General features: G+C 48.6%; 1 protein-coding gene across 1 annotated transcript in view; it reads left to right on the top strand.

Moving 5' to 3' along the window:
• DNAH9 (dynein axonemal heavy chain 9) overlaps positions 1–18921 on the top strand; it is a 333822-nt gene that overhangs the window by 69244 nt on the left and 245657 nt on the right. The window contains exons 18-20 of the mRNA XM_042917480.1: positions 6483–6705; positions 7358–7524; positions 16270–17140. Of these exons, the coding sequence (XP_042773414.1) occupies positions 6483–6705; positions 7358–7524; positions 16270–17140 (1261 nt within the window). The remainder of the gene's footprint in view (positions 1–6482; positions 6706–7357; positions 7525–16269; positions 17141–18921) is intronic.

Genomic DNA, 18921 nt, shown 5'->3' on the forward strand with positions numbered 1-18921 from the left:
CTGGGTGGTGCTGGCCACCATACGGACTGCTTGCACACTCCCAGGCCTGTGGCATTGCCTTGTGTGGGCTCTGGCCGAGAGCGTATTGGGGAGCATGGTAGCCAAACACAACATGATGGGAACAGAATGGCAGGGCAGCTGCGCAAGCAAGTTGGGTAGCAAGTTCCACACGTGGCTGTGAGTTTATGCTGGGGGGTGGGGGAAGGAACTGGCACCTGCCAGTTTCTTGGTTCCTGGAGGAGTTCCCCAGCTATTTCTGTGTCTCTGGGACAGGCTGTAACATTAGTAAGTAACTCTGCCTCCTATATCCCCCAGGCACCTTTCAAAGTGCTGCTTCTCTGCTGCATCTCCTTGGGCTTTTTGTTGTGCTGTCTCTTTAAGGCTAGGTACTCAGTTTCCCCTTGGCCTCCCCGCCCTCCCAGAGCCAAGCCCACTGACTTTGTAAAAGTCCAGGTTTCAAGTTCCACTAGTTGTAAGAACTCACAAAATTTAAGCCCTCTGGTTTTCAAAGCCTAATGTTACGAGGATTAATCGTCTCCATGTGGGCTCTCTGGTGGGGGGTGGAGTGTGTGTTTCTCTCCCTTCACTGTGCCCTCAGTTTCCTCCCTCCTGTGGACAGTCTGGAAAGTCCATGTAGTTCTGACCATGTCTCTGCCCTTCCTACCCTCTTGGATGTGGCCTCTTCTATTTAGTTATATTCCACTTTGATGGCAGATTGTCAATTTCGCCTTGGAATTCTGTCACTTTTTGCTTCATATATTTTAAGGTTGTGTTATATGAGCATACACAGCTTGACTTTTTATATCTTTCCAGCAAATTGGAACTTTCAGCCACACATTAAAATCGTCTTTATTACTAACTATATTTCTCATATTAAAGCCTGTTTTGTCTTATATTACTATAACTAAACCAATTTCCTCTGTGTGATATGAGCTTGGCGTCGCTCATTGTATCCTTTGACTTTTAATCTTTCTGTGCCTTTATATTAGAGATTACTTTTTAATGATCGGCATAGAACTGAATGTTTTATTCACCTTAATATATATCTTTTAGCTGGGGGGGGGGGTTGTTCATTAATATCTATTCTGCTACCATTTTATTATATACTTTCTATTCTTTTTTTTTTCTTGCCTCCTTTGAGGTTGAATTTTACATTTTTTTTTAAATTGTCTTTTTTTCCTTGTGCTAATTTGGATGTTATATGGTCGAGGTCTACTGTTCTTATGGTTACCATAGCTATTTTAATAAGCATCCTTAAAAGGAATAAATGTGTCAGTACTGGTACTCTCCTCACAGTCAACAGGAAGTCTTTAGAATAGTTTGATCTCGACTATTGATTCATCAAATTATATTCTCCTTCCCAGCGATTTCAGTTATGCTCTATTATTTATTTAACCACCAAAATTCTGCTTCATTTTCATACACTCAATGTTTATTTAAATCTGCCTACATATTTACCAATACCTTTTGCTCGTTGCATCTTTCTACACTACAGACCACTTTCCTGAGTTATGGTCATTGAGTCTATCGGTGAAATTCTCATTCTTCCTTTGCCTGAAAATGCATGTATTTCCTGCTTTTACTTGGGGGCAAAAATGGCTTTGTAGAAAAGGGATTTCTAGGATAAAAGCTCTTTCCTGTGAGTTTATTGAAAACAGCATTCCACCGTGTTCCAGACGCCATTTTTACTTCTGAGTACTCAGCCATCTGCGTTTTGGGGGGATTTTTGCTTTTTGGTTTGGTTTGTTTGGTTTGGTTTGGTAGAAGTCAGTCTTTGCTCTACAGCTAATTGGCTAATTTTAAGATCTGCATTTCCTTTTTGGTAAAGGTATCAGTAGGAAGGACCTTGAAGATTTCTTGCTGGCCACCTGGAATTTGGTGGGTTTTCTCGAACTTACATTGTCTTTCAGCAATTCAAGAAAATTCTCAGCCAAGATCTCAGAGCTTGCTTCTTGCTCATTCTCTCTCTCTTGCTTTCTTCTGAGCTCTTACTAAACTTACGTGAGGGTTTTTTTTTTTTGTCACCATCGTCCGTGTGTTTTAATGAATTTCATAATTTACAGCTTTCTGTCTCCACTGCAGTTTGGATAACGTCTCCACTTTTATCACCCAGTGGTCTCATTCTCTCAGCTTTGTTTAAATCTCCCGTTGAATCCATTCATTGAGCTTTAAATTTTAATTATACGTTCCAGTTTTAGACCTTCTGTTTCATTTTTATAAAATTTTGCTTACTCATTTTTGTATTTTCTTGTTCTTTGCTCACATATCAAGGGTTCTCTTTCATTCAATTTTTTCCGTTTTTTAAAAAATTTTTAAGAAATGTTTATTTTTGAGAGAGAGACAGATTGTCAGTGGGAGAGAAGCAGAGAGAAAGGGAGACAGAATCAGGCCTGAAGCAGGCTTCAGGCTCCAAGCCGTCAGCCCAGAGCCTGATGCAGGGCTGGAACCCACGAACTGCGAGATCATGACCTGAGCTGAAGTCAGATGCTGAACTGACTGAGCCACCCAGGTGCCCCTCAATTTTTTTCAGTTTTAGAGTACGTTCATTAGAAGATGATCTTAAGACAACTTCTGCTTTGACAGTTTAAAACTGTTTTGTTTCTCTGTGCCATAGATTAAGGGTAACATAAAGACCTACTAACAATTATTAGCTTCTTTCTCCTGGAATCGGCTGTCGGCGTAGCACAGTATGATCATTTTTGAATTGCTAAAACACATATTAAAGGCTTTGTCTATGCTTCTCTTCACCAAGTAATGCCTATAATTTTCAGCCTATAATTTTCAGTAAGTTTTGTCACTTCTCAGAAGGCAAAGGTCCATGCGCGATCACAGAGTCTGGATATATTTGGAGAGCCTCTGAAATCGCCTTTCTTCCTGCCAGTTCAGGCAATGCTGAATTTATATCAGAACTTAAAATATGAGGTCAGGGGCAGGAACTGTGACCTATGGAGACTAGGTGCTTATTTAGGCTTCTGAAGGGTGATTTCTGACAGCGAACATTTCTGTCTCTTTTTTTAAGTTTTGTTTATTTAAGTGATCTCTACACCCAACATGGGCCTCGAACTCCCAACCCTGAGATCAAGAGTCGCACGCTCTTCCGACCAAGCCACGTAGGCGCCTCGAGAGCATTTCCGTCTTAACTGATACAATGTGCTCAGAAGGATGAAGGTATTTTTTCTGAGTCTTGAATTGGTGTCTGAGAAACTACGAGGAAGGCACTTTTTCCTGCTACATGGGTCAGAGACAATTAAGCAAGACACTTCAACGGGAACTTCTTGTTGTTTTTAAATATGTTAAAGATTGCGATTTTATAGTTGGACTTCCAGTATTTGAAGTCTTTGCAGGTTGGATCCCACTGCTTCTGCTGGCTCCAACTCTTGGTGACTCTTTTCCTTGTGCATTTTATGACTTTTGATTGTGAGCGTCACGTTCCTTGGGATTTTATTTGCGGGCATCCTTTGAGGATTGGAATCTGGTTGCATTCCTCCAGGAAAGATCTGTATCTGTTTCTGCCAGTCTTCGAGGGGCTCTTCCAACCCCAGACCACTTATACTTCAACTTGCAGGGGTGTACTTAGTGCCCAGGAGAAAGCAGGAAACTTCCATCCTTGCCCTTTCTGTGTTTCGTTTCTCATACGCCCTTACGGTGTCGCGATTTCACATGCGGCTTCCTACCAGCCTCCTCACCTCATGGGGGCCCCAGGCTGAATCACCAGGTCCCCACATCCCACAAAGCAATCAGAATAGCAGCTCAAGGTCTCCAGTGTTGAGTAGAAACCATCACAGGAAAGACCGCTGGGAGCCTTACTTAGTGCTTGCTTTCACTACACCTTCAGCCTCCAGAGATTCCTTGATTTCTTGCCACTTTAGTGACGCATTTTCATGGTTTGGGCGGAGGGGTTATTTATCCATATTATCGCACGCATCGTGCAGTTGTCTCCAACTTCCTCTCCCGCTTACTCGGCAGTCAGGGCTTTCCTGGACCGCTCCACCGAAACCACTCTTGTCAAGATCACCAGTGACGGCCATATGGCCGAATCCTGTGGCGACGACCACCTTCATCTGACTCGTACCCATCAGCAGGGTTTGGCCTAGCTGATTATTCTGTCTTTCCCAAAGAGCTTCTTCGTGTGGCTTTCGGGATACCTCACTTTTATTATTTTTCTTCGGTCTCACTGGCCGTGCCCTCTTGGTCTCTTTGGCTGGGCTCATCTCCTCTTCCAGGCATCAAGATGTTAGCATTTCCGGAATCTCAATCCTGAACTCTATCTACATTCTTATTCCAGATGATACCTAACCCGTCCCTGTAAATGCACCTGTGTGCCGATAACTACCCAATTTATATTTTCATCCTCAGCTTCTCCGGAACTCAAGACTTCCAGGCAACTGACCCACAGATATCCCCCCTAGGTGTCCAGTGTCTGTGAGGCATCTCACACACAATACGTTTAAGACTTACTCCTCCTCCACCTTCTCCGTCCGAAAAAAACCCAGTCTTCGCCAGTTCTTCCCCAAATCTATACATGTCATCACCATTGACCCCATCTCCAGGAGTTGTTACTGATTTCTCTCATCCCCTCGTGTCTCCCCTCCAATCCATCAGTGGAGATGGCATCTCCGTGTGAAATTACCTTGAACCTGACCACCGCTCCAGTCCACCTTCCAGGCCAAAGTCAACATCATCATCATCTTCTGTCACAACCATTAGAGCCCCAAAATGCCCTCCTGGCTTCCATTCCTGTCTCTCCAAATCCAATGCCACCATCACCACCTCCGGCTACAACTTGTTCTCCTCCAGCTACAGGTCTTTTGAAAATCTACTTCTCCGGGGCCTGGGTGGCTCAGTTGGTTGAGCGTCCGACTTCGGCTCAGGTCATGAATGATATCACGGTTCGTGGGTTCGAGCTCTGCGTTGGGCTCTGTGCTGACAGCTCGGAGCCTGGAGCCTGGAGCCTGCTTCGGATTCTGTGTCTCCCTCTCTCTCTCTGCCCCTCCCCTGCTCATGCTCTGTCTCTCCTTGTCTCAAAAATAAAACATTAAAAAAAATTTTTTTTTTGAAAACATACTTCTCCAACTCAGATTTCTCATGCTTATGATGAAATCTGGACTCCTTGCCCTGGCAAACAAGGCCCTGCAGCATCTGACCCCTGTTGATTCCCTCACCCCTCCTCCGTGATTCCCCGATTCCTCTTCTGTTTCTGCCCGCTGACCTTTCTCCCTTCCTTCAGATATGTCAGACTGAATCCAGCCTCGGTGCCTTGACTCATGCTGTTCCCTGTACTTAAAAGCTCTTCTCCCGTTTCTTTCTGTGGCTTACTCCTTCACACAATTTCCATTTCTGCTCAAATAGCACCTCTGTAGAAAGGCCTTCACTGACCACTCCATAGAAAATTGGACTCTCCTTAGTCTCTGTCCCCTTATAGCTCTCAAAGCCATGTGAAACTATACAATTTATTTCATTGATTTGTTTCCTATTTTTCCCATGAGAATGTACGCTTTATAAAGTCAGAGCCTTCGTTTCCCTTATTTATCATTCTTTTTTTTTTAATTTTTTTTTTAACATTTATTCAACTTTGAGAGACAGAGCACAAGTGGGGGAGGGGCAGAGAGAGGAAGACACAGAATCCGAAGCAGGCTCTAGGCTCCGAGCTGTCAGCATAGAGCCCCATGCAGGGCGCAAACCCGAAGTCAGCTGCTTAACCGACTGAGCCACCCAGGCACCCCTCTCTCATTTATCATTCTGTCCTCAGAAACTGGAGCCATGGTTGGGCTCAAATATTTGATACATTGATCTATCTCATTCTATGTAATAGATGCTCAATAAATATTTTTGAAATAAAGACTGAATCTCACTTAACTCCCACCATAACCAGTGAGTTTTTCCAATCATATAGGTGAGGAAACTGAGGCCCAGAGATGGCAAATGACTTGGCCGTGGTTACACATCTAGTGAGTGTCCAAATCAAACCCAAGTGTGGTATGACTTTCGAGGCCATGATATTTTTTTTCCCAGTGTTTTGAAATTTTTTTCCTAAATTTCACCTTGAAATAATGTCAGACTTAAAAAAAAAAAAAAAAAAGTTGCCAAAACCGTACAGAGCTCACGTGTACCTTCCCTGAGCTTTCTCAAATGATGCCATCTTCTCTAATCATAATGTAGTTATCAAAACCAGAAAGTTGATGTTGGCGTAGAACTAGTTTCTGATGTACAGGCCGCCTTCCCATTTCACCAGTCGCCCCACTAACGTGTCCTCTCTCCTCCGGCGCGGAGGTCCCGGTCTCTGTCTTTCACGGCTGTGAAAACACGACCGTGACCCTTCCGAAGAGGACCGCATTGTCACCGTCAGGGTCTAGTGTATGCACAGTGCTAGGCACATGGAAAGTGTTTGGCAATGATGGCTGTTCCTGTCGGGGAAACAAATCAACCTTCCTTTTGAGGCGTGGGAGGGGAAGGCTTCTTCACGTTCTGTTTGCTTTGCTTAGCTTGGCCGACCTGGAAGTGTTTATAAGAAATACCGAGAGCGGCATGCTCAAGAAAGTTGAAAAAGGAGATTTCAAAGGATTGGTGGAGATTATGGGGCACCTTATGGCTCTGAAAGAGCGGCAGAACAGCACTGATGAGATGTTCGAGCCCTTGAAGCACACTATTGAGCTGCTAAAGACCTATGAACAAGAATTGCCAGAAACGGTGTTTAAGCAGCTGGAGGTCAGTGCACAGTTTGTTTCCTGAATAAAAGAAACAGAGGGAAAGCTTCTGGACCGCAGAGTGGGGTGAGGTTGGGGCGAGGTGAATGAGAAACGGGGCTGGGTGAGGACCCAAGGCTCGCGATCTGCAGCCGTCCGTGTAATGGCTGCGCGCTCTCTAGTGCCTTCCGGAAACTCCGTAAACACGAAACGGCACAATGTCGGCGATAGATGGGACAGTTGGTGTGGGTGAAGGGCTTTGGTGGTTTCGTTTTGTTTTGTGTCTTCTTTTTTAGGGATGACTGAAAGTTTTGATTCGGAGAAAGGAAAGCAAGTCTGAGAAGTGTTAAGATGACCTTAAGGGGATGTGGGGCCTGAAAGAAAACAGTCAAGCAGTACTCTGAGGCAATACAGAAAAAGGGCACAGGTTCCTGGGTCAGAGGCTGAGGGCAGGAAGGATATGCCAGAGTCAGAAGGAGATGACAGCCAGGCAAACAGGCGACCACGGAGATGGGTCAGAACTGTAGGGGACGGGCACGCCGTGCTGTGACATCACAGTGTGGCATCCTAGCGTTGATGAAGACGTCTGGGCACCTGTCCAGCTTCAGGCCTGCGGGCGATTGGGGGGGGGGGGGCAGAGCGTGGGTCTGACCGGACTGCGGTCGTCTTCGCAGGAGCTGCCTGAGCAGTGGGACAATGTCAAGAAGCTAGCCATCGCTGTGAGGCAGCAGGTGGCCCCGCTGCAGGCGAACGAGGTGGCCACCCTCCGTCAGAGGTGCTCAGCCTTTGACGTTGAACAGCAGCAGTTCTGGGAGCGATTCTGCAAGGAAGCTCCCTTCAGGTATGGACCCCCCCCCCCACCCCGCGTCAGCACAGCCTCCTTTCTGTTAAACATGGAGATCTTTGGGTTTCCGAGGGTCTTTCGGTTGAGTTCTTGGATCTTCTGGCGTCTAGCAGGGGAAGACTTGTTTCCAGTCTTCCCTCCCACTTAGATCGGCTGGTTAGAACCTGGTGCTGATGTGAGCAGAGCCCTGTATGAGATGACCAAGGGTTGTACAAACACCGTGCCTTAAAAACAGAAGCCTAGAGGCGCCCGGGGGGCTCAGTCGGTCGAGCATCCGACTCTTGATTTCGGCTCAGGTCATGATATCACGGTTTATGAGATCGAGCCCTGTGTCGGGTTCTGTGCCAACAGCTCAGAGCCTCCTTGGGATTCTCCCTCTGTCTCCCTCCCTCTCAAATAGATAAACTTAAAAAAAAAAAAGTCTCAAAGTTCTGTGTCCCCGAACTGTATGTGATAAAAATCACAAGGTATTTTACAAAGCCACTAGTATTCTAAATACCCACAGACTCGTGTCCTTTTGGTTTAAGAAAGTGGCTGGTAGCATTTTGAAATAATTTTGGAAGGCACTTTGGAAGACGGAAGGAAGGATTTGAGGGGCGCCTGGGTGGCTCAGTCAGTTAAGCATCTGACTGTGGCTCAGGTCACGATCTCATGGTGAGTTCGAGCCCCGTGTCGGGCTTTGTGCTGACGGCTCAGAGCCTGGATTTGGCTTCAGATTCTGTGTCTCCCTCTCTCTCTGCATCCTGCCACTCCCACTCTGTCTCTTTCAAAAATAAATATTAAAAAAAAAGGAAGGATTTATGGTGAAGGATTTCTGTCTCTCTTTGCTTAGTAATGCTCAGACCCCTCCCCACTCATGATAAGGGGTCTTTACTTAAAACAACTATAGGACGAATGACCCCATTCACACGTGCTCACATTGTGCACACGCGAGTTTCGCACGACTCCTACCTTGGTGGAGAAGTGTACCAGGGGTCTGTGCCTGGTCCTCTGCTCAGCGTCGGTGGCTCCAACCAGGAGAACAAGCTGGTTCTCAGTGTCCCGTGTCTGCTGATGCACCAGCTGAGATGGGTCCCCTCCCTTACTCCAGTTCCATGACTCACTTTCTGGTTCCCTCGCTGAGATCCCTGCCGGGTTTCCTCTACGGTTTTGGACGGACGAGCTTAGACGTCTCCACGCTGGAAAACGCCATGCTGGTGAAGAGTGACAAACCTTTTAACTGTCAAGGGCACTTACCCAGAAAAAACAACATCACACAGGGAGACAACACGCTAAAGCAACAAATGAAGCCAAAAAAAAAAAAAAACAAAAAAAACAACCAACCATCACAACGTTAGCGGAAGGAAATACGGCGTAATGATTAAGCATGTGGACTCTGGATTCAGGCCGCCTTGCGTCTACTCACAAGTCTATGACTTACTCTGTGTCAGGAAGCTCACCAGCTCTGAGCTTTAGTTCCCTTGCCTGTAAAATGGGGTTCATGATAGTATCCATCTCATAAGGTTGTTGACAGAATTAAGAAGTAATCTTTGTGGGGCGCCTGGGTGGCTCAGTCAGTTAAGCGTCCGACTCTTGGTTTTGGCTGAGGTCATGATCTCGTGGTTAACGAGTTCGAGCCCTGCGTCGGGCTCTGTGCTGACAGCATGGAACCTGGTTGGGATCCTCTCTCTCTGCCTCTCTCCTGCTTATGCTCTCTCAGAATAAACTATTTTTAAAAATATTTTTAAGTTTATTTTGAGAGACTGCACAAATGGAGAAGGAACAGAGAGAAAGAGAAAGGCAGAGAATCCCAAGAGGGAGAGAATCCACGCAGGGCTTGATGTCATGAACTTGTGAGATCGTGACCTGAGCCCAGATCAAGAGTCGGATGCTTAACCGACTGAGCCACCCAGGTGCCCCAATAAATAAATGAGCTTAAAAGAAAAAGAAGTAATCTTTGCAAGTATTTAGCGTAGTATCTGGCACTAAGATGACCAACCATCCTGGTTTTCCCTCGGCTGTTCTGGTTTTAGCGCTGGAAGTCTCACATCCAGAGAAGATTCCCTGTTCCAGGCAGATCAGAACTGTCGGTCGCCCAGCATGGCGCACGGGCACGGCCTACCTGTTCCTATTCGCCACTCCCCAAACGTACACCGAGTGGCTCCTATCTCCCAATTACCGTACCTGGGGCTAGAGAGAACGAGACGAGTGTTTCACGAGGCAGGGAACAGATGGGTAAACTCTGCATAGGACGGACATGTGAAGAACAGACCCTAGAGCCGTGTGCCGCCATATTGGCTGTACTTTAAAATCACCCAGGGAGCTTCTAAAATTTCCAGTGTCCAGTCTATCTCACAGAGCAACCTGGGGACAAGACCTCCAGTACTTTGTAAAGGTCCTCAGGTGCTTCCACTGCGCAGCCAAGTTTGAGCCTTGCTGCCCTATGGGGAAGTAACTGGTTCCCTTTGAAGCAATCGTGCCAGGGCGTAAAATTCCAGTAGAGTCCACATCCCTTTAGCATAATTGTCTTTGGAGCCGTGCCCTTGCTCCAAGGAAACATCTGTTGCACCACACATTGGTGAAACTCTTTGGGGACTGTTCTTTCAGAGTCTGAGACATATTCTCTTGACTCTCCTTTGGACATGCAATTGGATATTTGAATTTTAACACCGATCACGCAGAGCCAAAGCTGGCGAGGGAGTTGGGTTATGGAGCTGTGTGATACTTGCTTAGCGTTAACAATCACACCCACGGCAACAGCCGTAAGAAAGAGAGGAAAAGACACTAATATCTTTGCCTCCACTGTCCCTTACAAATTTTTCCAAGAGAAGGGTCCCAAAGATACGTGGTGAAATGTTTTCCCAAATGGAACTCCGGATAACTGCTCGGGAGGACACGACGTCCATTTGCTGGTGTGATTTTGCGTACCCGTTGAAAACGCGGTATCCCTCCTTCGTAGTTAGGTCGCGTACGTGTGTTGATCGACTGGTGGCATTTTGTAACGTGGTGGCTGCGATTGAGTTTGTTTTCTTTCTTAGCACCCGTATCTGCCGGCTGGGTGGATATTGCTTCTCTGAGCTGGGTTTTCCAAATCCGCATCTGTTAATTTGACATGCAGATGAGGCCTTGCAAGAGAACACTTTGAAAAGAGCTGCTCACAGCAGCATGGAAAGCCAAACATTACTTCAATTGTGATGCGTTCTTCTTCTCCGCAAGAAAACATCAGGACTGGAGCAGAATCGTGGATTTATGGCTGAAGGGAATCTTAGTGGGAATCAACTCAAGGCTTGTTGTCTTTCTGGGCTCGGTGTATGCAAATCTGTGTGTTTGACATTTTAAGGCTGTGTGTATGGCAAAGGGTTTTAATTCTGGTGCCTTCACTTTTAGATCATTTAAGAGTTTCTAAAATGCAGACCCTGGCACATTCCTCTGCGAGTGCAAGTTTCTGTTGCTGATTATGTTGCAGGTTAAGCTCACACTGATCTTGTCTTTGAGGAGGAGAAAGAAAGTATCTCATTAGGCTCCTGAAGCCTGTCAGGTGCCGGTTGATGTCTGGTTGCTTGGGTTGAGTTTCTTCGTGTTCAAGTCTTACTTCTTCCTGTAGTTGTTAACTCTGAGCTGTATCAGCATATTCCGAGCTGAGCTCCCTGACTTCGTAGTAATTGGCTAACTCCTCATATTCGGATTCAAGGACTTTCCACAGCTCTTAAAGTCCGGAGGCAGACTGTCCCCTCGGAGCAAAAGGAATGTCTCCATGCTCCAGTGGCCTTCTCTGGCTCAGTGTCCTAACCTTGAGCGCAGTCTTCCTGACCTTAAGGAATGATGCCATGGCACAGAACCGGTTGTCTTTCCCACATCGAGACCAAGGTTGTCTACCCACGGCTTTCTTAGCCAAAGCACTTGATCTCGGTGAGCTACAGCTCAGCGGAGACCATTAGTGTTTTCAGTCGGCTGGCAGCCGGATTCCGTGAACGATCGAGAGAGCTTTCTTGAAGGTACACTCCCTTTGGGTACTGTCGTGCGCAACAACTAGAGAAAGCAAAGCTTTCCAGATAGCCCAGTGCAGCAGGCGTGAGGAAAGAGGGTCCTCGGTCTTGCTTGCACGGTGTCTGTTGTCTCTTCAGTAGCTGGAGAAAGGAAGTGCTCATCGTTAGCTCTCCCACAAACATGTCGCAGTCCTGAGACAAGTTCAGCTTCACCCTGTTCTTCTAGTTCATCTGATTCATTCACACGATTCAGGCTTCCGCAGAGCAGCAGAGGTCGTGGTCTCAACAACAGGGTCACCAAAAAAGGATATTGTGCTGGGATTTTAAGATAATACACGCTCAAAAAAAAAAAAAAACAACCCATACTTTCTAACCTCAGAGACAATTTCAAAAATGAGTGCTTAGACACATTCATTGGAGGGGCGCCTGGGTGGCTCAGTTGATTGAGCATCTGACTCTTTTTTTTTTTTTTTTAATGTTTTTAATGTTTACTTTTGAGACAGAGAGCATGAGTGGGGGAGTGGCAAAGAGGGAGACACAGAATCCAAAGCAGGCTCCAGGCTCTGAGCTGCCAGCACAGAGCCCGACGCAGGGCTCGAACCCACAGACTGTGAGATCATGACCTGAGCCAAAGTTGGACGCTCAACTGACAGAGCCACCCAGGCACCCCCCCATCTGACTCTTGATTTCAGCTCAGGTCATGGTCCCAGCATTGTGGGATAGAGCCCTGCGTTGGTCTCCATGCTAAGCATAGAGCCTGCTTAAGATTCCCTCTCTCTCCCTCTGCCCCTCACCCCAGAACTCTCTCTTTCTCAAAAAAACAAAAACAGGGGTGCCTGGGTGGTTCAGTCAGTTAAGCCTCCAACTTCGGCTCAGGTCATGATCTCACGGTTTGTGAGTTCGAGCCCCGTGTCAGGCTCTGTGCTGACAGCTCAGAGCACAGAGCCTGCTTCAGATTCTGTCTCCCGCTCTCTCTGCTCTTCCCCCACTCATGCTCTGTCTCTCTCTCTCCTTCAAAAATAAATAAAAACATTAAAAAATTTTTTAAATAAAAACAGAAAAAGTAAAGCAAAAGACACGTTCATTGGGTGGCCAACTTTAACCTCCCCCAAGGAGGGAGTTCACACCCCCTGTTGGAGATGGTGCTTGAGCCAGTGGGAAAGGGAGGATTAGCCATTGGGAAAAGAAGTTGGAGGTGAGGTTATTCCAGGCATAGGAAGCAGAACACTCAAAGGCACCAAAGGGTGAAAACGTGAGGAACAGTTGGATGGCCCCATGTGTGCATGGCTGGGATGCTGGAAATGGGGGTGAGAACAGAGCGGTTCACGGAACCAGATTCTGACCATGATCAACCACTGAGGAGCCTAAGCATGAGGACAACGTGGTGTGAACACCACTGGCCTGTGGCTGCGGAGCACGGGGTGGAGCGAGACCCACTCAGGGCCGAGTGCTCGGTGGGAGGGTGACGGCGGCAGCCCAGGAGAGAAGCAGTCCCCATGGACTGATGCGATGGCATTGACAATGGAGAGAGGACAGATTGGAGAGATCTGGGAGGGGAATAGGTGTGTTGATTGGGTACGAGAGGTGAGCAAGGAGGAGAGACTGGTACAGTTCTCTGTCTTCTATCCTAGACCACTAAGTGCGAGGCACTCTTTCACTGCTCACCAAGGTGGGGGCCACCGATGGGGAAGAACTGAAAGACCCCAGGCTCGGTTCGGCTGAGTTGAGTCTTAAGATTCCCGTCAGGTACCAAGCAGGGGTGTGTTTGGTTTTGAACACGCAGGTGTGGTTCTGAGGTTAAACATTTACCACCCACTGGCTTCCCCAGAATTAATTTAAATCACTCATTCCTCCCCCTCCCTCCACACACACCTACGTCTGGGCCGGGCCCGAGTCGATCATTCTTCTGAGATCGTACGCACAAGTGCCGAATTTCCATTTCTCTCCATTATAATTTTATTCATCCAGACATGGCAGGCATTTCTCTCCTTAGATTAAAATACTTTTGCATTATTGTTTCAATTTCAAAGACTTACTGCACCGCGTTCCCTCCAATTGCTTTCTTGTTCTCCTACTGTATCGCTCCCCTAGGATTCGGAGAACCGCTTCCAGCTTATTAGGCACATTAATCAGGGCTGTGAACATCCTGATGGTGTGCACCAGAGTTTTGAAATGGGAAGAGGGTTACCTGCCCTCGTGTCTTGGGATTCTTTTCACCACTTAGGCCAAATTAACTTTTATGTGTGCTCAGCTGCAGGAAATGACTGTCCACAAATTTAAACCATAAACAAAAATTACACCACGCAGTAGACGACCTCAGGAGTAGGTCTGACAAGTAATCGCCTCTGACAGACATCTGGGGTGCTGCTGTTGATTTCAGGGTGTTCGCATGTGCTAAGGAAAGAATGGTTAGAAAGACCATTCATTTTCTCCTGTGTGTGCCCCGAACACCCCGAGAGCTCACGACTTCCCTCGTAAGTTATTCCTGAATTATATACGCCATTCGTAGATTAAACAGAATGTGGGCTTTTAGACGTTGGCCCACAAGGATCTCGTACCAACAGCAAGAAGCTAAATTCGCCTTCCAAGTCGCTCCAGTCAAGATAAAAAGTAGAACCTACACACTCCAACAATCAGTCTTTGGAAATGAAGAATAAGGAGAAAAAAAACAGCCGTGCACTTGATCTTTCCTGCCGGACCACTTGCCATGAGGACATTACATTTCTTTCCTTCTGGTTCTTTTTCCACTCCTCTCCTGGGGGGGGGGGGGGGGAGGAAGCTCCTTGCCTAGACAGACAAAGGTCCCCCTTCAGCTCTGAGAACTTCAACCTCCAGTCCTGTTCCGGAACCCTGGGGGGGACGGAGACCAGCGAAGACACGCCATGATGTTCGGCCTCATCCTCTGAAGACAAGTCCACAACCGTAGCACAGAAGCCAAAAACCATTTAGATGGAACCAGCAGAATCAAACGTAGCAAGCATCAAAGTTAATCTGACACTGATTTAATGGGATGCATAACTGTTATTGTGTTGCATGGTAATTAGGCTTAAGTGGCGAGCAGTTCAGGTAAATGGCTTTAATTAGGATTACTTTCCATCCGTCAAGTCAGATATTTCCAAAGACAACTGAGAGGAGAGGCAGTTCAAGAAAAAGACGTCGTATGCCGTCCTCCCCTCCACACTCCACCACCCAACTAACATACACGAGCATACGTACGTACGTGTGCGTGGGCACGCACACACATGCTAGACTGGAGGAAACGACCGGTTCTTTAAATCCCTCATTTGCCCTCAACTTTCCCCTTGATGATGAAGCCCATGATACCTTATTTTGATCTTAGAGGAACGTGGTATTCCCCCTTAAGTCGCGGTGCCCCCAAATTGGCCCTCCAGGCGCACAGAGAGAAGAAACCAGAGTTGGTGATGGGGAGGAAAACGAGAGGCTCCTTACACACTTGGGTTCCACGTGCTCCTGACCAAAGAAACGTTATCTGCCCACATGGGTTCCTTTGCACGTCAGGTTCGTTCGTTCGTTCTTTTCTTCCTTCCTTCCTTCCTTTCAAGATTTTAAGTCCTCTCCACACCCAACATGGGGCTCAAACTTACAACCCCAAGATCAAGAGTTGCGTGCTCCATGGACTGAGCCAGCCAGATGCCCCTGCATGTGGGGTGCTGATGTTGGAGGAGAGAGGCCAGGCCGGGAACGCAGTTCTGGAAAGGTAGGGCTGTGAAGCAGGCGAGCACTGGGGAGGCTCAGAGGGGGCAGTGGATGCCTGCCGTGAGCACTAGAGAGAAAAGAGGGTGGGGGCCTATGAAGAAAAACCATAAAGCTGGGCACAGCGCAGAGATAGAAGTCGGGTGAAGAACCAGAGGCACCCAGGATTCAGGAGAGAGCAGGCCAGAGTGGTCTAAGGCTCGAGATCAAGGACAACTTGGAGGGAGGACTTAAGAAGAGGAGTCTGACTTGAGGCCCCTAGCAAAGGAGCAGCACGATGACTGCACAGGGCCCTGGTGAGGTCTCTGTGCTCGGTCTTCAAGGTCCTCTATCCGTGGTTCCCAAACGTGGCAGTGCCGTTGCCTGGAGGCGTCACAGGCCACCCACGTGAGCTTCCCCACAGTCAAGGACGCCAACCTGGCACGCTGGAACCACCCGGCAAGCTGCGCCTGGGTCTCACCCCTAAAGAGCCTGATTTCACTGGACTGGGGAGCAGCCTGGGCACGGAGAGCATTCAAAACTTCCGGCAAATTCTAACATGTCACCCAGACTGAGAGCCAGTGCCCCAGAGGGAGTGTAGGGTAGGACTTCTAGATGCCAGCCCTCTCACCTAAAGACCGCCTACCACGCATAGTCCTGGCGGGAGCTCTGGCTTTACAGCACCTGCGGGAACGTGACCGTGTTCCTCTGTGTCAGGTGCTCTGGGAGCCAGTGCGCAAAAGCACAGTCCAAAGGGAGCTTGAACAAAGGGATGGTCCCCTTCATCCCTGGATGGGGGACCGGGGAGCAGCAGAAAAGGAGACTAGTTTTCCCTTCTCAGGTGTGAAGAGAAGATCCAAGCCTCCTGTTCCCCTTGAACTGTCTTTTCTCCAGCTGTGCGCGCTTACCCCGCCCCCCCCAACCCACCCCGAGTGCCTTTTTCTTCCCGGGCTTCGGTGCCAGTTACCGTTCGTGGCTAGAATACCAGGTGTTTAAAGATTTGAGCTGGCGTGACCCTGGCGATTCCGGGACACGAGCCCCCGTGCGCCCGACTCACCGGAAGGAACACGTTTTTGTTTCGTAGGTTCGACAGCGTCAACCCTCACCGAGAGCTGGACGCCAGGCACACGGAGATCCGACAGATGGAGCTGACCCTGGCCTCCATCTCGGAGTCTGCTGCCTTGTTTGAGGTCAGCATTCCCAACTACAAGCAGCTGAACCAGTGCAGGCGGGAAGTCTGCCTGCTGAAGGAGCTCTGGGACACGATAGGGATGGTCACCTCCAGCATCCATGCCTGGGAGACGGCCCCGTGGAGGGAGGTCAACGTGGAGGCCATGGACCGGGAGTGTAAACGGTTCGCCAGGTGCATCCGGAACCTGGACAAGGAGGTCAGGGCCTGGGACGCGTTCGCGGGCCTGGAGAGCACCGTGTCGGACGCTCTGAGCTCCCTGCGGGCGGTGGCCGAGCTGCAGAGTCCGGCCATCCGGGAGCGGCACTGGAGGCAGCTGGTGCAGGCCACGGGCGTGAGCTTCACCGTGGACGAGGGCACCACCCTGGCAGACCTCCTGCGGGTCCAGCTGCACCATTTTGAGGACGAGGTGCGGAGCATCGCGGACAAGGCCGTGAAAGAGATGGGCACGGAGGAGACCTTGACGGAGCTGTGCGCCACCTGGGCCGGCCTGGAATTCCGGTACGAGCCCCACCCGCGGACCGGCGTCCCCCAGCTGCGGTCGGACGAGGACCTCCTCGAGCTCCTGGAGGACAACCAAGTCCAGCTGCAGAACCTGATGACGTCCAAGCACGTTGCCTTCTTCCTGGAGGAGGTGTCCGGCTGGCAGAAGAGGCTGTCCACGGCCGACGCCGTCATCTCCACCTGGTTCGACGTGCAGCGCACGTGGTCTCACCTGGAAAGTATATTCATGGGATCCGAAGACATCCGGGCTCAGCTGCCCCAGGTACCTGCTAAGGAAATCCCGCTCGCTCTGCTCCCTTTCCCGAGTCGAGGGAGGCGCCCCCCGTCTACGCGGTCCTCTAGACCCTGTCCTCCTCTGCCTGGTCTTGCCTCCACTCGAAGGCACCTGCAACGAACATCGGCCTCCCAAGCCGCCACAAGTCAGGCAGAGGGAAAGAGAGAAGGGGAAATGCACACCCATCAGTGTGTCCCTGGATGGCTGGGAAAAAGAAAGGAGGGTCGATTGGTGTTGTTCTAACGTGTATTTAAGAAAGGAAATGGAGGGGCGCCTGGGTGGCTCGGTCGGTTAAGCGTCCGACTTCGGCTCAGGTCATGATCTCGCGGTCCGTGAGTTCGAGCCCCGCGTCGGGCTCTGTGCTGACAGCTCAGAGCCTGGAGCCTGTTTCGGATTCTGTGTCTCCCTCCCTCTCTGCCCCTCCCCTGCTCATGCTCTGTCTCTCTCTGTCTCAAAAATAAACGTTGAAAAAAAGAAAGAAAGGAGATGGAGGCTATCAGCTCCTGAAGTTTGGGACGAGCCAGTCACGAGCCGCTCCACAATTACAGTGCAGTTGTCAACTGGGAGTGAGCATTTGTTTCCGGGCAAATTCAAGTTCCTTCTTGAGCCGTGAGGCACCCTGCAGACCTCTGGCCTGTACCGCCTGCGAAACACCAGTCTGCAGCTAAATAAATCCTCAGCAGCGAACTTCTCTGAACTATACATTCTTCTCATTACTACCTTCCCTGTGGTTGATTGCCCCTTCTAATTTGTCTTAATTAATGTGCCATTAACTTACCCACCTCTCAGTGGATTCATATTCATTGGATTTTTTTTTTTTTTGCAGAGTTCTCTGTTTCTCTGTACCCCCTCAGCACAGAAAGCTCTTTGCCTACAAATCAGTTTGTTTCCAAAACGTCACACATTGTGCAGACCTCCCTTAAAAGTTGAAGCGCCCCCCCGTCAAAACTTTGTATTTTTCCAGCTCGCCCCTCAAAAAGCATATCTAATGTCCGACTGCAGATGGAAGGTTGTACATGCAGAACGAAAGACAGCAGAAAACTGGGGCGCCTGGGTGGCTCAGTCGGCTCAGGGCACGATCTCGCGGTTCATGAGTTCGAGCCCCGCGTCGGGCTCTGTGCCGACAGCTCGGAGCCTGGAGCCCGCTTCGGATTCTGTGTCTCCCTCTGTCTCTGCCCCTAACCCACTCACGTTCTGTCTGTCTCTCTCAAAAATAAATAAATAAACAACAACAACAAAAATTTTTTTTTAAATAAAAAAACAGAAAACAATTCTGATAGGTTGTCATCAGGCCACATGGAATAAGCCAGATTTTCTTTCTCTGCAGTGCTAGTGACTGGAGAAGAGCAGGTTTAATTGGGGGGGCGGGGCATGGAAATCAGTGGAGACTTTGGTAGAGACTCTGAGGAGGCATCTGAGAACTCCCAACTATGCACCAGAAAGAATTGGTGTCATTAACTTCTCAGTGGCAAGGGTTTGTGTGTGAAGTATGCGAACACATTTAATTTTTTTTTTTTGTATTAACAGTGCAATAAGAGACAATTTGAAAACATGATAAAACCGGTCATAATCTTACACCCTAACTAGTAACTATTTTCATTCATTAGAAACATTTCCCAACTTGGCTTGACACACACAGGCATTTCTGTACAGTTGCCTTCTGCAGGATATCAATTTTCTTTCCAGCTCTTTCCATGGGAGCACTCGTGCTCCGTACTTCATACTTCTGATGAAACCTCGAGACTTCCGCACCTCTCACGGGAACAAGA

Source organism: Panthera leo, chromosome E1 (genome assembly GCF_018350215.1).
Source record: "Panthera leo isolate Ple1 chromosome E1, P.leo_Ple1_pat1.1, whole genome shotgun sequence".
NCBI lineage: Eukaryota > Metazoa > Chordata > Mammalia > Carnivora > Felidae > Panthera > Panthera leo.